General features: G+C 40.2%; 1 protein-coding gene across 6 annotated transcripts in view; it reads left to right on the top strand.

Moving 5' to 3' along the window:
• MAST2 (microtubule associated serine/threonine kinase 2) overlaps nt 1-21,777 on the top strand; it is a 388,408-nt gene that overhangs the window by 10,651 nt on the left and 355,980 nt on the right. For all 6 annotated transcript variants that reach the window (XM_073357842.2, XM_073357843.2, XM_073357841.2 and 3 more), the window contains exon 2: nt 18,518-18,665. In XM_073357842.2, the coding sequence (XP_073213943.1) occupies nt 18,518-18,665 (148 nt within the window). The remainder of the gene's footprint in view (nt 1-18,517; nt 18,666-21,777) is intronic.

The following is a 21,777-nucleotide window of genomic DNA, read 5'->3' as shown; positions in this document are numbered from 1 at the left end:
ATTTCTTTTTGATTACAGATATTTGCACTGTAAAAATTGTTTTTCAGTTCACCTCATACAAGTGAGGGGCCGGCTGGGGGCAATGGGGCATGGGTGTGTGTGTGCGCACATGTGCGCACCTGCCCTGGGGGCGAGGGGCCAGCAGGGAACAATGGGGCACGGTGTGGGAGAGAGGGGTTTGCCCCCAGCTGGCCAGTCGCTTCTGGGACCCATGGGGCATGGCGTGGGGAGTGAGAGGGTCGGTCTTGGGAGTGAGTGGCCGGTTGGAGGCAATGGTGCATGGGGGGCGGGGGTTGGTCCTGGGAGCAAGTGGCTGGCTGGGGGCAATGGAGCATGGCGCGGGGAAGAAGGGGTCAGTCCCTGGAGTGAGGGGCTGGCTAAGAGCAATGGGGCACTGCGTGGGGGAGTGAGTGTGTGTGTGTGTGGATCCCTATCTCTCTGCAAGAGCCAGGATGAGAGCCACTTCTTCCTCTGTCCTCTTCTTTTCTCTTCCCGCTTTCTGGTGGTGGCTTGGGTTACTGTGCATGACCGGAGATTGTCAGGTCCCTCTGCAGCTGATGCCTTCCTCCCTGCCCAGAGGTCTGCAATTAACCTGTTAAAAAAATTAACATGTTAATTTTGTTTTCAGTTAATCACAGGTGTTAACTGCAATTAATTGACAGCCCTATTAAAAATGCAGAAACAATTGGAAAACCTAGTGAGAAAGCTCAAGATGGGGATCCTAAAGATCCTGATTTTTATTTGCACTTGTTGCTACTGAATGGTCTTAGTACTATGCCCTCAATTTAGCATGTTTCAAACTTCAATCAAATAAAATACACCCTCCAGAGGAATTGCATTTTTGAGTATTTGGAACCTGCTGGCCATATTTTAGGACAGCCTGAGGCTCCTGTCTGCCAAATCTATTCTCCTTCTTGGGTCCCTCAGAGTATGTGCACCATTGAGGCCTAGTGTACCCCATCATTTCAACACACTTGTCACTGGCTTTTCTTAGGAACACAGCAAAATGGTCAAACCCATGCTGCCAACCAAACACCAAAATAGCTGGAATTTGTGCAGAGAGTTAAGCTTGAATTTTTCTCCCACGTTCCTCTTTAGGCATCAGAGAACATACTCTGTCACTTTATTGCTCTTGCCCAGTTCTCAATGGACAATTTTAATGGCAGTGATGAGAACATAAGAGCTGATATGCTGGGTGAGACCATGGTCCATCTTGCCCAGTATCCTTTCTCTGACTGTGGTTCCTACCAGAGCTTCAGGAGGAGTGATCCATCCCTGTCCTCTACTGCTGGGTTCTGGTAGTCAGAGACTTATAGGTTCCCTGAGTATGGGGTTGTGTCCCTGACCATCTTGATTAAAAGTAAAAGGTCAAAACCAAGGGAGAAGAATGCCTCAAAACATGGTATCGCTAATAGATCACTAAACAAGGGCCTATCGGAGGACACAGCAATTTTAAAATGATGGAAGGTTCTCAAATGCTAGTGCTTTCCTGCCCATCTCTTCTAGTTTCCCATGATTTCGGTCTGTGTTGACAGAAGTTTTCTCCTTTTAGCATGGTTGTGGTCTGGTTCAACAGCAAATTCAGTAGTGATAGAAAATGAAGATTTTTCTAATCAGGTCCCTAAATCTTCGGACTCTTGAGATGATAGAATCTCATTAGCAAAGATCCCAGAAATCCGTTTGCTCCAGAAAAAAGTGGAATTTGTGTTTTTACAGAGACTCTTTAGATTTTACATTTTGTGAAAAAGTAAAAACCACATACAGTAGAACCCTGTTTATCCAAGCCTCGATTATTCACTCTGTATTAACCGAACTGGGGCTGAATCTCTCTGGATTATCTGAATTTTTGATTATCTGATCTGGCCCTGGTCCCAGTTAGATCAGATAGGTGGGGATCCACTGTATATCAATAAAATATTGTGTTCAATTGATACCTATTCAATTCCCCCTCTACTGATAGGGGAAAGTGGTAGATGTGGTATATCTTGACTTTAGTAAGGCTCTTGATACTGTCTCGCATGACCTTCTCATAAAGAAACTAGGGAAATGCAACCTAGATGGAGTTACTATAAGGTGGGTGCATAATTGGTTGGAAAATCGTTCCCAGAGAGTAGTTATCAGTGGTTCACAGTCATGCTGGGAAGGCATAATGAGTGGGGCCTGCAGGGATCGGTTCTGGGTCTGTTCTGTTCAATATCTTCATCAGTGATTTAGATAATGGCATGAAGAGTACACTTATAAAGTTTGTGGATGATTCCAAGCTGGGAGGGGGTTGCAAGTGCTTTGGAGGATAGGATTAAAATTCAAAATGATCTGGACAAACTGGAGAAATGGTCTGAAATAAATAGGATGAAATTGAATAAGGACAAATGCAAAGTACTCCACTTAGGAAGGAACAATCAGTTGCACATATACAAAATAGGAAATGATGGCCTAGGAAGGAGTACTGCAGAAAGGGACCTGGGGGTCATAGTGGATCACAAGCTAAATATGAGTCAACAATGTAACACTGTTGCAAAAAAAGCAAACATGATTCTTGGATGTATTAGCAGGAGTATCGTCAGCAAGACATGAGAAGTAATTATTCTGCTTTACTCTGTGCTGATTAGGCCTCAGCTGGAGTATTGTGGCTAGTTCTGGACACCACATTCCAGGAAAGATGTGGACAAATTGGAGAAAGTCCAGAGAAAAGCAACAATAATGATTAAAGGTCTAGAAAACATGATCTCTGAGGGAAGATTGAAAAAATTGGGTATGTTTAGTCTCGAGAAGAGAAGTCTGAGAGGGGACATAACAGATTTCAAGTACATAAAAGGTTCTTACAAGGAGGAGGGAGAAAAATTGTTAACTTCTGAGGCTAGGACAAGAAACAGTGGGCTTAAATTGCAGCAAGGGCAGTTTAGGTTGTATGTTAAGAAAAACTTCTTAACTGTCAGGGTGGTTAAGCACTGGAATAAATTGCCCAGGGAGGTTGTGGAATCTCCATCATTGGGGGGTTTTTAAGAGCTGGTTGGACAAATACCTGTCAGAGATGTTCTAGACAATACTTAGTCTTGCCTTGAGTGCAGGAGACTGGAGTAGATGACCTCTCGAGGTCCCTTCCAGTTCTGTGTTTCTATGATTCTATATATATTGTGGCTAGGGAAACTAAAGTTCAGTGTTTCATTTTAATTGCAGAAAAATGTTTTTTTAATGAAGAATTTGGTTTTTTATTATGGGAAAACTAGTATTCCTGCTCATTAGGATGCTGGAGTCTAATTGCAGTTTGTAGGATTATTGCCCTCTTTCCTTTGCAGCAGCTCTTGTCCTTGCTGCCAAGTCAATTAGAGCTTTTCCTCAAATTTTTCATTTCTCGCTCATCAGGAAAGAGTCCTAAGTGAAACATCTAAGCTAAAGAAGCCTTAATCCAAGCAAGTTTATTAGACTCTTGAGCTCTGTTAAGAGATTCGTCTTGCCTAGAGTATTTCTTACTCTTGATACTGCTTGAAAGTCCAGTCACAAATAAACATAAATGATATGTGGAATGGACTAATTCAGATGAAATGAAGTGGAAAGTTTTCTTGGTTCTTATAAGTGATGTCTGCTCCTTAGTTATGGCCCCCATAAATCCCAAAATATATTTATTTAACAGATGGATTAGGTGCACCGAACGTCTTTAGAAAAAGAATAAATATATTAACACAGTGAATCTAAATTATTTGGAGAATCCAGTGAAGAGATTTCTAGGAATATTTTAGTCTGAACTTTTTCACCTTTATCAAGGGTGAAAACTCTTGTACTGACAGACTGTGTCCTAATATGGCTCGGCAATCCTTCAAACTATCTTCTTTTGGACTCGAATTGATTTCCAACTTCTTAGGACAGAGGTCGGAACAGATTGTCCTTCAGTAATTTAAACAGTTAAACAAAGTTGCCACCTCTTCATTCAGTTAAATTAGGGACTTTATTTTCTCCTTTTAAACCTATTCTGCTTTAGAAATACAGGAAGGGATATCTTGAGATTTCCCTTTTCTCTTTGTACTAACTTCTGCCAGTGAATTTAACTTTAAAACATTTGCAGAACATAATAGGAAGAGAAGACTGGAATGGGACTCATATGCTTAAATTTAGATGTGAGTAGGTACCTTGTTGAACTGAGGCCATGATTTTCATCCTTGGATAAAACTACTCTCTTATAAAAGTTGGGTAAAGCTGCATCTGTTTTGCTGATGAGCAACAGCGAGCCTGTGAACTCATCAGGTCAGACTGATGTGCTGACTTTTACGTAAGGTATAGAAAAAATATTATGTGGTGATATTAGACACATGAGCTTTATTTTTTTCCCTCTCCAGCTTACTTTCTTGCATAGCAATGCACTTGCCATTAGTTTTCTGATGTACACATGACATAGTTCACTGGTGCAAAGATGTTGAGCAGGTCTGTTTTTGCTGATGAATATAGTGTGACTGTGCTGAATTTAGGAATGTTACTGTACGTGCTGGAGAGGTATTTGATTTGGTGTCGGTTAGTGAAAATGGTTGGTCAGTGTAGCGGTATAAGGATTAAAAGGATACTTTACCTGGAAACTTAATTGGTTATAGGCAAGGTGTTCCCCTGAAGCAACTTTTGGAGTATTTCATTTGTGGAGAACATATATACTGATATAAAGCTATGTAAATTAATTAGTCCTATTAATACTGTAATGGAAATATATTCAAGTCTGTCTCTCCTACAGTTAACAGAATATTGTCTGCATGATGATGACACATTAAAGCGTGTTAATTGACATTTCTATAACTCATTACTGTGCATGATCTTGGCTTAGTTGAGAAATATTTAAGCTTCACAATGCTTATAGGAACACAGGACACAAGGCTGGAAATGGGCCTCCTGGGTGAAGTCTAGTCCTCTGCTGTTGAAGGCAACCATGTCATATAATCCCTTTCACAAATTTATCAAGCGCCATCTTAAAACTAATCAGGTGGCTTGCTCCCACTACTCCTCTTGGAAAATACAATCTTCTTTCAGTTTATTGTTCAATTCTGTAACATACACCTGGTCAAAATAGATCTGTGGTCAGTAAACTCTAATTTTCAAATAGACTTTTAAGCAGGAGCATTATCTAGAGTAACAAAGGCAAGTGAAATGCTGAACTCTTTAATACACAGTTGAACGCTGTCCTGATGGCAGAGTAATGTGTAATAAAGAGAAATGCATTGCTGTTTGTTGATGAATTATTTCACTTTGACAGTTACAAAGGGAACATCAGTAGTTTTCAGAACATCTTGACTTCATTTTTCTTATATATTGGGTATTAATAAAGTGTGTTTTACCTTGAAATCTAAGCACAAGTGACCAGATTTCTCAATTTTTCTACTATTGCCACCTTTTCATTTTAAAACGGGGAGAATTTGCTATGCAGGTGAAAGTTGCCAGATGAGCCAAAGTTACCAGATACATACAGCATGGACATCCTTTTGACTGTGGGTTTCAACCTTGCTGTGGAGGGACTGCGGTAAAGGAAAGTCATCTCTTTGCTCATTCTATCCTTTGCTGGCACTCTCAGCAAAGAGGTAAAGGTGCCAATTGTGCAGATGACTTTTGTGATGTGAGCTGGACTGAGACTCCAACTTATTTTATATAAGCGACTGAAAAGCCATCACAAGGAAATTTTTGATCACAGAAGTGGGCTTTTTAATATTATTTATTTAAACAAACACTTCAGTTTGTCTCTGAAATAAAATCTCCCAAATTGGAATACTCTCTAATAAATTGTGTGACAAATTGGATTTTAATCAGGGGAAGAATGCTTTTAAAAGTTAATTCAGTTATCAAAACCTACACCAAATGTTATGGCCAGTGCTAGAAGTTTGGAAAAAATACAGGAGAAAAGTATTAGCGCTTTTTTAAATAACATTGTGGATGTACTATGTAACTGATATAAACTGTTCAGAAGGGAAAGTTATGGCAAAATGTGACATTCATGCATATTTAGACACAATGATTTATTTGGGATGGGTATCAGTTAGCATGTTTTATTGTCTCAGATGGATTTTATTCAGAGCTGTACAAAGTCAGAGTGGCGAGTGTATACCTGAAAGTCAGCCCCATTGTTCAGCACACTGTGTGCCGCCTGTCAGAGATATGTAGGTTTCTCTTGGCTCCCATCCTGGATTTGTGTGGTGGCCTACCCCTTGATTTCTGCTGCAGATTGGGAACTCCTTTTCCAGAATCGTGGAGATAGTGTATCAGACGTTTCTTCTGAGGCCTTCTGATTTGGGTTTGTTTTTACTGAACTTAAGAAATCTGACAGTTGGGAATTTCATTTGTGTAGTCAGGCAAAGGGCAAGTAATATACTGTTTATCCCTGAAATGTCTGAAGTGTCCTTTCTTTGGGATGGAACTGAAGTATGCAGATTTGAAATTTTGTGCCAGACTATGGAAATTTTGTCCTTTTGCAGTATAAGTGCTGCTAAGAGTGTTGAGTAATTGCTCTTTTGTAGTTAGGTTTATTTGTAATTTACTGACAATTCTGATATTTTGGTGACTTCTGCCAAGGAAAGCTTGTCAGATTTCCGGAGGCTGCCAGCTGCCATGTTTCTAGTTTGTCCTTTCATTTTAGTTGCAGTGGTGTTTGCCAGTTTCACTTGCAACTATATCATTATCATCTGGTTATAAATGCAAAGGAAGAACTTACTAAATTACTGGTAGCTCTTCTGGTAAACTTCAGGGCAAGTTTACACTACAAAATTAAGTCAACCTTAGTTAGGTCAACGTATAGCCGCTGCAGTAATTAAATCGCTTTTGCATGTCCACGCTACGCTTCTTGTGTTGGTGGTGTGTGTCCTCACTTGCAGCACTTGCATGATGCAGAGAGCAGTGCGCTGTGGGTTGCTATCCCACTGTGCAGCTTGCCACCATCTAGCACACTGTTTTGAGAAGGATTTGCAAAGTCTCATGGGGGCAAACGTGTCGCGCAGGGGTTACTGGGAACTTAGTTTAATGTCCCTTGATGCAGTTTTCTCCATCCCGTAATTTTATCTGTATTCCATAATGTTTTGCGCCACTTCTCAAAAGCCCTGCAAACCTGCATGTGTGCCATCTGTGTGAGAAGCATGGGTCCTGCACAGCTCTGCACTGTTGTGGTGAGCATTGTGAGCACAGTGTGCCCGATCCTGAAGTCTTTGCAAAACTACCAGAGGAGCTGCAGGAAACATGATGATTCCTTGGAGGCTAGCTTGCTGTGGGACATAGAAAGAAACAACTCCAGGTTGTTGCTGGCATTCCCCTAGCAGCTACAGATGATGGAGCGCTGGTTCTGGGCCCGAGAAACAAGCACTGACTGATTGGATTGAATCGTTATATAGGTATGGGATGATGAGCAGTGGCTTCAGAACTTTTGAATGTGCAAGGCCACGTTGCTGGATATGTGTGCAGAGTTTGCCCCAGCCCTCCAACTCAGTGACACCAAAATGAGAGCTGCACTGACAGTGGAAAAGTAAGTGGTGATGGCTGTGTGGAAGCTTGCAACACCAAATTGCTACCAATCAGTTGGGATTCAGTTTGGAGTTCAGAAATCCACCATAGGAGTTACTATGATGCAAGTGTGCAGGGCCATTAATTGCGTCTTTCTAAGAAGGACTTGGACTCTGGGCAATGTGCAGGACATAATGCATGCTTCTGCAGCAACGAGGTTCCCAAACTTCAGTGGGGCAATCTAATAGATGGCATGCATATCCCTATTTTGGCACCAGACCACCTTTCCACAGAATATATCAACAGAAAGGGCTACTTTTCTATGATATTGTAAGTGCTGGTGGATCACCAAGGTCGTTTAACCGACATCAGCTTGGGATGGTCAGGGAAGGTGCATGATGCATGCATCTTTAAGAGTACAGGCCTGTTCAGAAAGCTGCAAGAAGTGACTTTCTTTCCAGACGAGAGGATTACCATTGGGGGTAATCTTAGGTGACCCACCCTACTCGTTACTCCCGTAGTTCATGAAACCGTACATTGGCCACCTAGACAGCAGCAAGGAACACTTTCAACTATGCTCAGCAGGTGCAGAATGACAGTTGAATGTGCCTTTGGCCGTTGGAAAGGCCACTGGTGCTGTTGATATTAGACCTCAGTGGGGGAAAAAAACCCTAATGGTTAAAGCTGCCTGCTGTGTGCTTCAGAATATTTGTGAAGCAAAGGGAGAAAAGATTCTGCCAGGTTGGAGGGTTGAGGTGGAATGACTGCTCTGCTGATTTTGAGCAGCCCGATACCAGGGCTATAAGAAGAGCTCAATGAGGAGCTATATGGCTCCTGGAGGCTTTGAAAGACCATTTTAATCGTGAGCCACAGTAATGTGTAGCTGTAGTGTGTGCTGCCTGGCATTGTGGTTTTTTAAATTTAACTTTTTTTGCACCCCGATATGAACCTTGTAATGAGTGCTGTATGTGTCATCATATAACATTGCAAATGCACCTATTGCTTTTATATGTGAATGATATTAGCCCAGCCAGCATATGTTGTGAACTAATAAAATGACTTAAGTTTCCATAAATGGAATTTTATTCCAAACCCATGCAAACAGACATATTTATAACTGAATAAAACTTTATAAATACAGGGCAAAGAATCAAGGGGACAGACGGTCATTTCCGTTTCATAAATGCATACACTGATCTGTGAGAGACACGGTTGGTGTATGTGCGGCTATGATTGCCTGTGCTTTCGCATGGGGTGGAGTGGTAGGGGAAGTGTAGCATCCTTGGATGCCACGTGGTGTGTGTGTGTGTGGGGAGGTTCCAGAATGCAGTTCTCTATGGGCTGCAGAGGGAGGCAAGCATGGGTCTGTTAAACTTGAAGGTTGACAAGTCTCCAGCAAGTCTGTTTGCCTCTTGAGAAGTGCTAGTATCTCCTTCTGCCCCTCTCTATCCTTTTCTGGTGCTCTGTTCTTCTCTGTTCATTCTGTCTGCCACAGCAATTCCCCAAGTCCTGTGCTCGATATCCGAAGCACCAGAGGCTTGCAGGATCTTTTGGAACATGTCATCCCATGTCCTCTTCCTTCTCCTAATCTGTCTGAACCGCTTGATTGGTGTGGATGGAGAGACCCTGAAGGCCACATTTCCAGCTACAAAAGATGCAATGCATAGAGGTACTATTGTGAGTGTATTCACAAGATAAATGGAAACTTGATATACCAAACTCTCACCCCTTGATCCACACAAGTTACAAACGCTACTGTTAAGGGGCTTATTCCTTCACCCACTTACTTCCCTGATCCTTCTCGCATGAACAGAGAACAACAATACCCAGAAGTCCAAAGGTGCAAACAAGTCAATGTTTATTGGGGTGAACTTCCAGCAAGCATGATTCCAGTTTCCTTCCTTAGTGTCCCCCTTCCCCGCTCTGACACCACAGAGCCTTACCTGTGTCCTGTTCCCATTCCTGCCCTTAGCAAAACATGATTCCAATTTCCCCCTGCCCACACTTCCTGACTAACTGCAGACTATGTAGTAAAACTTGAGTTCTGCTTAGCTATACCTTAACCAATCATTTTCCTGAAATTTAACTAACCAATCCTAACATACTGTAACATGATTATTTAACCAATTATATCCCACCACCTTAATTAGTTTACACCCAGCCAAATTAATTATACAGCAGATAGAAACAATCACAGAACCAGACCAAGATTATACAGACAAACAATAGGGAAATGGGGACTACAGTGATAGAACAACAAAGAAATGAGGATTTCATATCCCAGCTATTGATAAGTGAGTTCTTGCCAGACAGGATGTTATCAAACTAAGTTTCCTTTTACATCTTTCTAGGCACTTCCCTTTCTCTGGAGGCGATAGGCATTATTAGGACAGGATTGTATACCTAACAGCCCAATAGCACCTTTTTTCAATGTGACTAGAGAAGGCCCTTACACCCACAGACAGTGATTTTGATTTTCTTTTATACCTCTAGAACTAGCTAAGTGATAAGAATACCCCTAAATTCTTAGAGTATAGGCCTTTACAGACAGGCCTGAATATCTATATCCTAACAGCTACATTCTCACTTCTTCTTGGGATTCATCGAGCATGGCAGCAGTCCCAGCCATGGTGAATATGGCCCAGGGGAGGGGGGGTGAGTTGGGATAGTAAGGAGGGTAGCATATGTGGATAGGGCAATTGAATCGAATACTGGCTCAGTCTTGAGGGTAATGGAGGCTGAAAAGAACAGCTCCTGCATCCGTCCAGCTGCAGACCAGGTCAGTATGCTGCTAGCCTGTATGCTGCAATGGTGCCTGCTGAAGTAATTGCTGAGTGACATGTGAAGGTGTCTTACCGCGGTGGAAGAAATAAGGCAGCCCTCCCCAGAAACCATCAGCAGAGGATTGCAGACTACCTCCAGGAAAGAGGAAGAGGAAAGTTTCCTCAGGATTGCTATGGAGGATTCATGGTACATCTCTGTACACACAAACTGTTCTGCAGGACCCCCCTATGCCTAAGTTTACAGGGGAGTGAGAAGCAGATAGCAACTCTACCTCTAGTTGTTGTTTCACTACTTCTTCTAGCATGATTAAAAAAGTAGATGAACAGATGTGTCCCTGCAATATCAAAGCAAACAGCATACTCATGGGAGGTTTCTTCCCTGGCATCATGCTCGCCCGTACTGCAGTGTAGGGACTGGCTCGGCTGCTATGGAGCCAAAACAATTCCTGGATCCCCTGGTCACCTGTCCCCCATAGTTGTCTTCATCCTCTTCCTTATCCAACTCCACCTCCTCGCTGTTCACTCTGGCGGTCTGTGACTCTGACTTCTCCGAAGTATCCATGGGGCTCTTGGGAATAGTGGTGGGGTCTCTGCTGAGGATGGCATGCAGCTCTTTGTAAAAGTGGCATGTCTACAGCTCTGCACTAGAGCAACTGGTACACCTGCTGCTGCTCCTTGGCTTTCACGTGGCACTGCTGTGGGTCCCTCTTGTAGCCCTTCTCCCCCAGGCCCCGAGCAATCTGCTCATAGATATTGATGTTTCTACAGCTGGATTGGTGCTGTGGCTGCACAACCTCTTCTTTCTGTAGACCCAGGAGATCCATCACTTCCTGTGTAATCCAGGCTGCAGCCTGTAGTCAGCATGGTCAGCTGGGCAGTTGCTAGGTGAGCTCTCCGTGCTGATCAAACAGGAAATGGAATTTCAAAAATTTGTGGGGATTTAGAGGGAAGGGGGTATATACCACTGTATTTGGCTGCTGGGAAGCAGAGTTCAAAATGGTGACCACCATGGTCAGGGTAGGGCATTGTGGGACACCTCCTGGAGGCCACTAAAGTAGACGTAAGTAACGAAGTGTCTACATTGACACTGTGTTGACCTAACTACTTCCACCTAAGCGCTATGCCTCTCATGGAGGTGGAGTTAAGTCGGCGTAGCAGGCAATTTAAATTGGCGGGAGCAACATTTTAGTGTAGACACTTAGAGTTAGGTCGACATAAGTTGCCTTATGTTGACGTAACATTGTAGTGTAGACCAGGTGTCAGAGAATTCGCCAGTCTTGAATTAAGCTCAAGAAGACTTCATAAGTGTGGTTTTAAAATTCTTGCCATGTATTGACAATCTTGTCTGGCTTGGGATGGGAAGTGTGTGGTTTCCAGATGGTTTATGTAGACAAAAACTGGCTGTCAAATAATTGGAATTCTGAGTTGGAAGGTGCATGCTCTTTTTTTTTGCTGGGTTCTAGCCCCCGAAAGCTATGCCCAAATAAATTTGTTAGTCTCTAAGGTGCCACAAGGACTCCTCATTGTTTTTTCTTACTCACTTCCACCAAACCAGATAAAAATCAATTCTGCTTTCTTGTCATCAGGCTGATAAACAAATCACAGCCTAGATCTTCACAGGCCACTTTTTTTCTAAAGGTTTTCATCCTACCAATGTTCCCATGTTCTTCTCTGTCTATTCTATTGGTAAAAGCATATTTGAACTGTCCACTTACTCCTTTACTCCTTACTCCTTTTGTCCAATGCCTACCATGATGGACTGAAAGACTCCTGTGTATGCTCAACCTGTGGAGCTTGCTTTGGCTACTTTTACTGTCAACCCGAACTGAGCTAAGATTAATTTAGCTACCATTTATAGTACCAATATGTGCTGGACAACAATTTAGTATTGTTAAATTGGGGTCACACACTGTTATGATTTTACAGTCCATCCTGCACAGTGAAATCTTATTTTATAAAATTAAATACATTTTATTTTATAAAATTGGTTAGTATATCCTAATGGTCTGCTGCCCATCAGTAAATTATTGAAAGTCAAGATGGAAAAGCCTTATTAACACATCTACTTCCCCCACACCTAAGTTTGGTTCATCAATCACCTTTTTCTTTTTTTGTAGGCAGCATCATTTGAGAGAAGCAATGGAACAGCAGCTGGGCATGGATTTCTCTCCTCTTGCCCCTTTTTAGTCTTGAAGATATTTTTATGAACTAAATTCCAAAATGGACCTCCAGAAATTATTATTTTGAGACTATATCACAATGCTCCAAACTTAACAATACTTAGGAAGTTTCTTTGAGAAGCTCAGTTTCTAAAGAAGATTGAACTCTGCATCACTCCTAAGTCCATTATTATTTTATTCAAACCAAATATAGCTATGCATTTTTATGCATTGTATTATTCACATGCCTCGGATCTATAACTGCCTAGGTTATTTTGGACTGAGATTTAAATCTCTGCTCAGTCAGGACAGTGTGTTCCAACTTTCAGTTGTTGAAACATGACCTTGGGTTTGCTCTTTATAATGTCTACTTGATGTATAATTAAACATGGAAATTTTTATAGCTCCTATAGCTTGGTATGTAACTAAAATTGTTGTTTGCCTATGTAAATTGGATTACTTAAATTGTCATTGGTTGTTTTATACTTCAGTTAAGAGCAGTATGTAAGGAAGTTTATATTATAAAAGAAATTGCATTACCAATTATACCCTTAAGTGGTTTGACTCCATTTAGGCATTCATTAGAATTTATATTGGCATAAATTAAGACCTGCATTTTACTCTGTTTTATTCATCCCTGTCGGATGTAATAGGGGAATTTACTGTTTGTAACTAGAATAAAAATACCTGGCAAATTAAAAATACTGTTGCAATTTTAAATGTTTACCAACTAATTTTAAAAACATTAAACATTTTTAAAAACATTACACTTTAGTAAACCTACCATATAGAAGGTTTCAGAGTAACAGCTGTGTTAGTCTGTATTCGCAAAAAGAAAAGGAGTAGCTCACGAAAGCTTATGCTCAAATAAATTGGTTAGTCTCTAAGGTGCCACAAGTACTCCTTTTCTTTTTACCATATAGAAGATACAGTATCAATCTCTTCACTTCTCATATCAAATTATATAATTTTCTTTCACCTCTATGTAAACTATTAAGTTTTTTTTAAGAACGGCAACGTTCTTTTATGATCAGTTTTCTGTGCTTGCCTGACTCCTTTAGTGATGCCACATTCTTGTCTTTGTTACAGCATAACAATCATGGAAGGTATTTTGATGTAATTAACATCTAAGTTATGGGCATCACTGAATGAATCTGGCAAGATGAGAAGTCTGGTTGAAAAATTTGTAAATGGAAATTTTAGCTTTTTGCATATTGTCTTATTTGTTGCAGTGTATTTATATAAAAACATATGTGCTTGGAGTTTTGGATGGTTGTGTTTTAGTAAGTCTAAATACACAGATCTTGAAAATCTGCAGCAACTGGAGAGGAAGTACAAAAAAAGAAGTATATGGAAGATAAATGAGGGTTTGATAATCTCTATGATCATAAATATAACTGCTTTCAACTTTGTCCAGCAAATGACATCAGGGTTCACCACATACATGGCACACTACAAGAAGGATGTGGAAAAATTGGAAAACCTCCAGTAGAGGGCAACAAAAATGATTAGGGGACTGGAACACATGACTTATGAGGAGAGGCTGAGGGAACTGGGATTGTTTAGTCTGCGGAAGAGAAGAATGAGGGGGGGATTTGATAGCTGCTTTCAACTACCTGAGAGGTGGTTCCAGAGAGGATGGTTCTAGACTATTCTCAGTGGTAGAAGAGGACAGGATAAAGAGTAATGGTCTCAAGTTGCAGTGGGGGAGGTTTAGGTTGGATATTAGGAAAAACTTTTTCACTAGGAGGGTGGTGAAACACTGGAATGCGTTACCTAGGGAGGTGGTAGAATCTCCTTCCTTAGAAGTTTTTAAGGTCTCGCTCGACAAATCCCTGGCTGGGATGATTTATTTGGGGATTGGTCCTGCTTTGAGCAGGGGGTTGGACTAGATGACCTCCTGAGGTCCCTTCCGACCCTGTTATTCTATGATCTGTGATGTGGTTTTTAGTGGAAGTTCAAAGATAATATTTTTGCAGAGGTTTTGCTTTGCAAGATTTACATATATGGCTTCCAGTGAAGGTGTTTTGTATAAGGTATCTTTTAAACTTTTCATATTTTTAGCACACAGGGTAATATATAAAATGGAAGACTGCATAACTGCTGTTTGTATTTTTAACTGGTCAAGAATGAATGTTCCAGCCATCTCAAACTGTATTGAACACCTACTTAGAATATTAATGTAGTGAAGGGATGAGGAATATAGGGTGGAAGTGGGGGAGGGGAAGAGTATATACAAAGGAAAAAATTTATTTTGTCAACCGATTGGTGGTGATTCAATCTCATTTCTTTTTATCAAGCCTTGTTTCTTCACACCATCAGTAAGCAGTTAACTGACTTTGAGTTTTAAAATATATACAAGGTTTAATATAATAGCTACCTCCCGTAGTTTTCGTTAAGAGTGTGTATATGATATTGACTTGAGACAAGGATCTGCGACTGGAAGATTAAATTTGTACTTTTCATATATAAGGTTCTTTTGCTCTTGGCTGTCTGGGATACTTTTCTCCTGGTTCCTAGAACTTACACAAGTAGCATACAAAAATTACTTATCTACTCTTTATTTCTTTTTTCCCCTCTGATTAAGAGATATTGGGACTGATAGCTGGTATAAATCAGCATGGCTCCATTGGATTTGCCACGATTTACAGCAGCTGAGCTTCTGATCCATATATTTAAACATTTTAAAAAAAGTTCATTTTCAGTTCTGTGGATGGTGGTCCCATTAGGGATGAAATCACTGTTTTGAGTTGTAATCTGTTTCTCTTCAACTTAACGTGGTTCTTAAAGAGCGTAGAAGTCTGTTAAACATTCATAAAATATCCAGACATCTTCTGTTGGAGCAGACACTTAGGCATATTCCTATAATCCTACAGAACACCAGGCAGTAAAAGAAGTGGGAGTTGATTCCTTGGATGTTCGACATCCATTTCCTTTCTTTCCCAATGTGTGCTCTGTATTGGACTGACTTCTACAAGTCTGTGGTTGGCTGATGGGGTCTATTTAAAAGGGCTTGAGTATTTCTTGTCTCACTGCACAGAGGTGTTCCCTCCTAATTATTCTGAGAGACTATAGCAGATCTTTCCATCCTCTGTATATAGTTAACACATCCCAATCTGGGGCAAATTAAGCTTTCTGGCTATCTTATTATTGATTCCTCTTATTATAGAATTCTGAATTACAATTTTGCTATTCTTGCTTTGATTCATTGAAGAACTTTTTAGATGCCTAATATCACTTCTCTGATTCTTGAATGACAGCTGAACAAAATTACTATACTGACAGTCTTCTGAAAGCTTGTTCTATTGTTTACAAATCAACCCTGTCTGTCATAGGAGTTTGACTGACACAATGTGTACATAGATCTCAGTGATATTTTAAATTGGGTAGAATGCAGGTTAGTATTGTAAAAGTTAAAAGCACATTGTCTCTGAATGTTGCATTATGACATTTTTATAATCATATACTCAAATTCTTGATTGAAATAGACAAATCTAAATTATTTTTTTAAATGTCTGCAAATCTAGCATGCATGAATAGGGGTCTTTTTCCGTAGAATCTTTCAATAGCTGCATAATCTGTAGAGCCAGGGCCGGCTCCAGCGTTTTTACTGCCGCCGCTGAGGGCGGATCGCTACCCCAGAGCCCGATGTCCTACCACCCCTTTACCTTTGCCGCCCCAGGCACCTGCTTGGTTTGCTGGTGCCTGGAGCCGGCCCTGTTTAGAGCAAGTTTCAATGCTTATGCATTAATGAAAAGTACACCTGAAAAATGTTCTGAACCTGTCTTGGTTTAACCCATAATAGGGAGCAATCTAAATTTTCCTGTTGGGATGGGAAACCCAATTTCCCCAAACGGGGCTTATTATGTAAGATCTAAAAAGGTTAAATATGTAGTCACTAGAGGAATTTAAGTTAAGAACGAGTTAAGAACAATTTTTATACATATCACGCACCTATTCAGTAAAAATGTCTCTTCAGATACATTCTTTAGACTTGCTACTGGTTATTTATGGCCCTTAGCTGGACTTTTTTTTATTTAGATGTTATGCCAGAACTTTTGGGGAGAAAACATTTGTATTAGCAAGAAGACCTTGGAGAAGACCTTATGGGATAATGGGAGCAATCCCTGGTGAATGTGTATATATATTTATAGTTCTCTTACTTAAGACAGTTCTCTGTTGCCTCATCTTTAATTTTTATCATTAATGCCTAATCATTAATTTTGCCTCATCTCTACAGTTTCCAGATATCTCCTTCCTTTTTCCACTCCATATAGATGTATCCTTGTTTTCTGGCAGTTCTGGGGGAAAATATGCAGGATGATAGGGTATATATTAAATATTTTATTTTATTGTTTCTGGGTACTCACATGGGCAAAAAAATGTCCAAATCTATACAAAAATATATTTTATTCATGCTAGTCTTAGTTAAAGAATTTCAAACTACTGACAACATTACTAAAATGTAACTCAGGCTTTGTCTTATTACAGTACCCCCCCCCAAAAAACCCCCACAAAAAGCAAACAAACCCCAAAACCTGTAAAGATTACTTGACAAGAATTTATTTAAAGGCAAAATGATACCTATGTGGCCCTTTTTTTGCAGAAAAATAAGCTATTTTCTCTTGTATGGTCTTCTATATACTTTCCTGATCCAGAATGAGAAACATGCTAAATGTATTTATTTAACTTAGATCACTGATAAATACACAGTCAGATAACTGTCTATTTAGGTCAGTGATACTTGGATCTCAGTGGTTCAGGAGCCACATTAGCAATCAGTATTACTCAAAAGAGCCACCGTAGTGTGAATTCATTGTTTGATTTACTATAGTACTATATAGTCATATTTAAATAGTATGACTGGAAGAAATATTTTGTGTGTGTATAAAAATTATTCTCCCAGCAAAATGACTGACCAAGTATTTTATCAATTACAATTGGCTAATACCATAGTAAACACATCCTGATTGGTTAATAACATAGATTGGTTAATAATTAATCAGTGTTTTAATATCATGTGCTGCAAAGAGCCGCAGGAGACGCATTAAAAAGCCATTTTTGACTCGTGAGCCTCAGTCTGAGTATCACTGGTTCTAGGTAACAGGTAGGTATTTTTTTGAGACTATATTAAGTAGAATCTGATAGTGTGAAAATGTTGATTATAGATAACTCTGCAGCTCCTAGGTAGGAGGAAAATTGCCATATGTGTTTTAGGAAATGAGTTCTCAGTACTTGTAGAGGAAGTGGTGAGAGTGAGAAGAGGGTGGAGCAGATCTAACTATGAAAACTTAATTTAAGAAAACTTCGAAGAACCTTATTTCTGTAAATTCCACAACCTTGCATCTGCTGTGAGACAAATTGGTAGGGTTTTACAGTAGATTCACTAAATTATACACAGGGTGGATTTGATTTAAATTGATCAAAATTGTGGGACTTAGTTTTTAGTTTGTGTGACATTATTTCCTCATGCTAGTTTTCCCCCTACTGTTACTCGCACCTTCTTGTCAACTGTTTGAAATGGGCCATCCTGATTATCACTACAAAAGATTTTTTTCTCCTGCTGATAATAGCCCACCTTAATTGATTTGTCTCATTAGAGTTGGTATGGTAACCCCCATCTTTTCATGTTCTGTGTGTGTATACCTATCTACCTACCTATTGTATTTTCCACTCCGTGCTTCTGATGAAGTGGGTTTTAGCCCACAAAAGCTTATGCCCAGATAAATTTTAGTCTCTAAGGTGCCACAAGTGCTCCTCGTTCTTTTTGTATAAGGTAAGTAACCTCTCCATCTCCAATGAGGGCAGGACAAAAAGAAATCTGCTTAATCTGCAGCAAGGGAGATGTAAATTAGATATTAGGAAAAGCTTTCTAACTATAAGAATAGATAAATTACCGAAAGAGAGTGTGTAATCCTCACCATTGGAGGTTTTTCAGAACGTCTTAGACAACACTTGTCAAGGATGGTCCTAGGTTTACTTGGTCTTGCCTCAGTTGTGGGGGATAGGTAGATGATCACTTCCATCCCTACATTTCTGTGATTAGTTTCTAGACAAATTGTCTGTTTTCTGAAACCTATTTAGTTCTTACAGACTTTTGTTTGTGTTTCCCTCCCCCAGGACATGGTAACAGAATCCACTCCATTACGCTGCAGAAAGCTCAGTAACCCTGACATCATTTCATCTACTGGGAAAACTAAACTCCATCGTCAGCTAAGTCAAGATGATTGCAAACTGCGGAGGGGTAGCCTGGCCAACTCTTTGTCCGGTAAGCTGCTTTGTACAGTACTCATCTGATAATTGATCGACTATCAAATGTACAGTATTTTGTAAGAGTACAAAACTGTCATAGGGTTGTTCAACATACCTTTTCTTTCAGTGAAACCAAGGAGTCATTAAGTATTGACATTCTGCTTGCTGCTGTGCAAAACACAAATGAGGATACACTCCCTGCTCAGAGGAGTTTAAAAAAACAAACAACCAAAACAAATAGAGTGGTTTATTTTGTATCAATGAGACAAATGACTCTTAAAATCTAAAATTATTTTCTCTTATTTAGAGAGGAAAATCATTTAATGCATAAGAATATGATCGTTTCAAATGCTAGGAATGACATGGAAGAAGATTCAGAGTTATGTGCAAGGAGGATACAAAAGGAAATATTAGGAGGGAGTCTAGGGTGGAATGAGGAGGAGGAAAAGAGCAGAGATCTAGTGAATGATAATTAGAACCCCTTACTAGATGCCGAAAAAGCTACATTCCCACAGTTGAGGAACAAGGTTGTACTGGTTAAAAACCTAACCTGGTTTAGAATGGAAGTGAAGGCAGCTATGGAAAATTAGATTTAAAAAAAAAAAAAAGGAAAAAAGATGAAGGTGATAGTAATTAATGCAAATGAGAAGTTAGGAATTGTAGAAAATTGATCAGGGAAGCCAACAGGGACGCAGAGAAATCTGTAGCCTGTAAATTTAAGGACAATAAGAAAGAGCTTTTAAAATATATTAGGAACAAAAGAATCCTGACAATGGTGTTGGTTCATTACTATGTGGAAATTGTAGAATTATCAATAATAATGCAGAAAAAATAGAAGTATTCATAAAGGAAATCTATTCTATCTTTGGGGAAAAAGCAGTTAATATAGTCTCATCCTATGGTGATAACATTCCTTCGATTCCACTAGTTATCGCTGGAGGATGTTAAAACAGCAGCTGTTAGTTAGACATTTTTAAATTAGTAGGTGCAGATAACTTCTATCCAAGAGTTGTAAAACAGCTTAGCTAAGAAGATGACTGGACCATGAATTTTGATTTTCAGTGAGTCATAGACTTTAAGGTCAGAACGGACCATCATGGTAGTCTAGTCTGACCTCCTGCACAGCGCAGGCCACGAAATTTCACCTACCCACTCCTGTAACAACCCCTTAACCTATGTCTGAGCTATTGAAGTCCTCAAATCGTGGTTTAAAGACTTCAGGGTGCAGAGAATCCTCCAGCAAGTGACCCGTGCTCCATGCTGCAGAGGAAGGCAAAAGACCCCCAGGGTGTCTGCCAGTCTGCCCTGGAGGAAAATTCCTTCCTGACACCAGATATGGTGATCAGCTAAACCCTGAGTATGTGGGCAAGATTCACCAGCCAGACACCCAGGAAAGAATTCTCTGTAGTAACTCAGATCCCACCCCATCTAACATCCCATCACAGGCCATTGGGCATATTTACCACTAATAGTCAAAGGTCAATTAATTGCCAAAATTAGGCTATCCCATCATACCATCCCCTCCATAAACTTATCAAGCTTAGTCTTGAAGCCAGATATGTCTTTTGCCCCCACTGCTCCCCTTGGAAGGCTGTTCCAGAACTTCACTCCTCTGATGGTTAGAAACTTTCATCAAATTTCAAGTCTAAACTTCCTGATGGCCAGTTCCAAAAGACTGAAAGACAGGTGATTAACGAAGTATTTAGGAAGGAACAATCAGTTGCACACATACATAATGGGAAATGACTGCCTAGGAAGGAGTACTGCAGAAAGGGATCTGTGGGTCATAGTGGACCACAAGCTAAATATGAGTAAACAGTGAAACGCGGGGTGGGGGGGGGGGGAGAGAAGGCGAACATCATTCTGGGATGTATGAGCAGGAGTATTGTAAGCAAGACATGAAGTAATTCTTCTGCTCTACTCTGCTCTGATTAGGCCTCAATTGGAGTATTGTGTCCCGTTCTGGGTGCCACATTTCAGGAAGGATGTGGACAAATTGGAGAGAGTTCAGAGGAGAGTAACAAAAATGATTAAAAGAAAAGGAGTACTTGTAGCACCTTAGAGACTACAAATTTATTTGAGCATAAGCTTTCGTTAACTACATGCATCCTATGAAGTGAGCTCATGAAAGCTTATGCTCAAATTTGTAGTCTCTAAGGTGCCACAAATACTCCTTTTTGCGAATACAGACTAACATGGCTGCTACTCTGAAAAATGATTAAAGGTCTAGGAAACATGACCTCTGAGGGAAGATTGAAAAAATTGGGTTTGTTTAGTCTGGGAAAAAGAAGACTGAGAGGGGACATAACAGTTTTCAAGCATGTAAAAGGCTGTTACAAGGAGGAGGAAGCAAATTGTTTTTCTTAACCTCTGAGGCTAGGACAAGAAGCAGTGGGCTTAAATTGCAGCAAGGGAGGTTTAGGTTGGACATTAGGAAAAACTTCCTAAATGTCAGGGTGGTTAAGCACTGGAATAAATTGCCTGGGGAGGCTGTGGAATCTCCATCATTGGAGACTTTTAAGCACAGGTTAGACAAACATCTGTCAGGAATGGTCTAGATAATTAGTCCTGCCACAAGTGCAGAGTACTGGACTAGATGACCTCTCGAGGTCCCTTCCACTTCTGATTCTATGACATGCCAATTGTTAAAGGGTAAATGGGATGACCCAGTTAATTATAGGCATGTGAGTTTTATAGGACTTTGTAGGGGAAGAGTTTGAAGCTTCAACTTCTGATGCAGAAGATGAAAGGAAGCAAGTTGGAGGGATTCAGAGAGGAGTGTGATCAGTTCCTACTTACCCATGCCTCAAACAATTTTCACTTCTAAAGCCCCCTAGGTAGCCACTGTTTCTCTCCTTTGCATATTCTATCATGCTGCCTCTTGTTCTTGGAATTAACTCTTTTCTGGTGTGCCAAATTACTTGCCTTTTTCCGTTTTAATTCTTCAAATGTATTCTGTCATTGAAGCCTTTCAATAATGATCTCTTACACATTTTCACAGCTATAAGTTTTCACTGTTTTCTGGGTATTACAAATTTGAACTCTCTTTTATATTTGAATTAAATTGTAACATCTTTGGCGAAGATCTTATAAATATATGTATAGCTGTCAGTGTATTTTCTGAGCTC

Source organism: Lepidochelys kempii, chromosome 8 (assembly GCF_965140285.1).
Source record: "Lepidochelys kempii isolate rLepKem1 chromosome 8, rLepKem1.hap1, whole genome shotgun sequence".
NCBI classification, from domain to species: domain Eukaryota; kingdom Metazoa; phylum Chordata; order Testudines; family Cheloniidae; genus Lepidochelys; species Lepidochelys kempii.
Note: the sequence above shows the minus strand (reverse complement) of the source record. Positions and strands in the feature narration are given on the sequence as shown.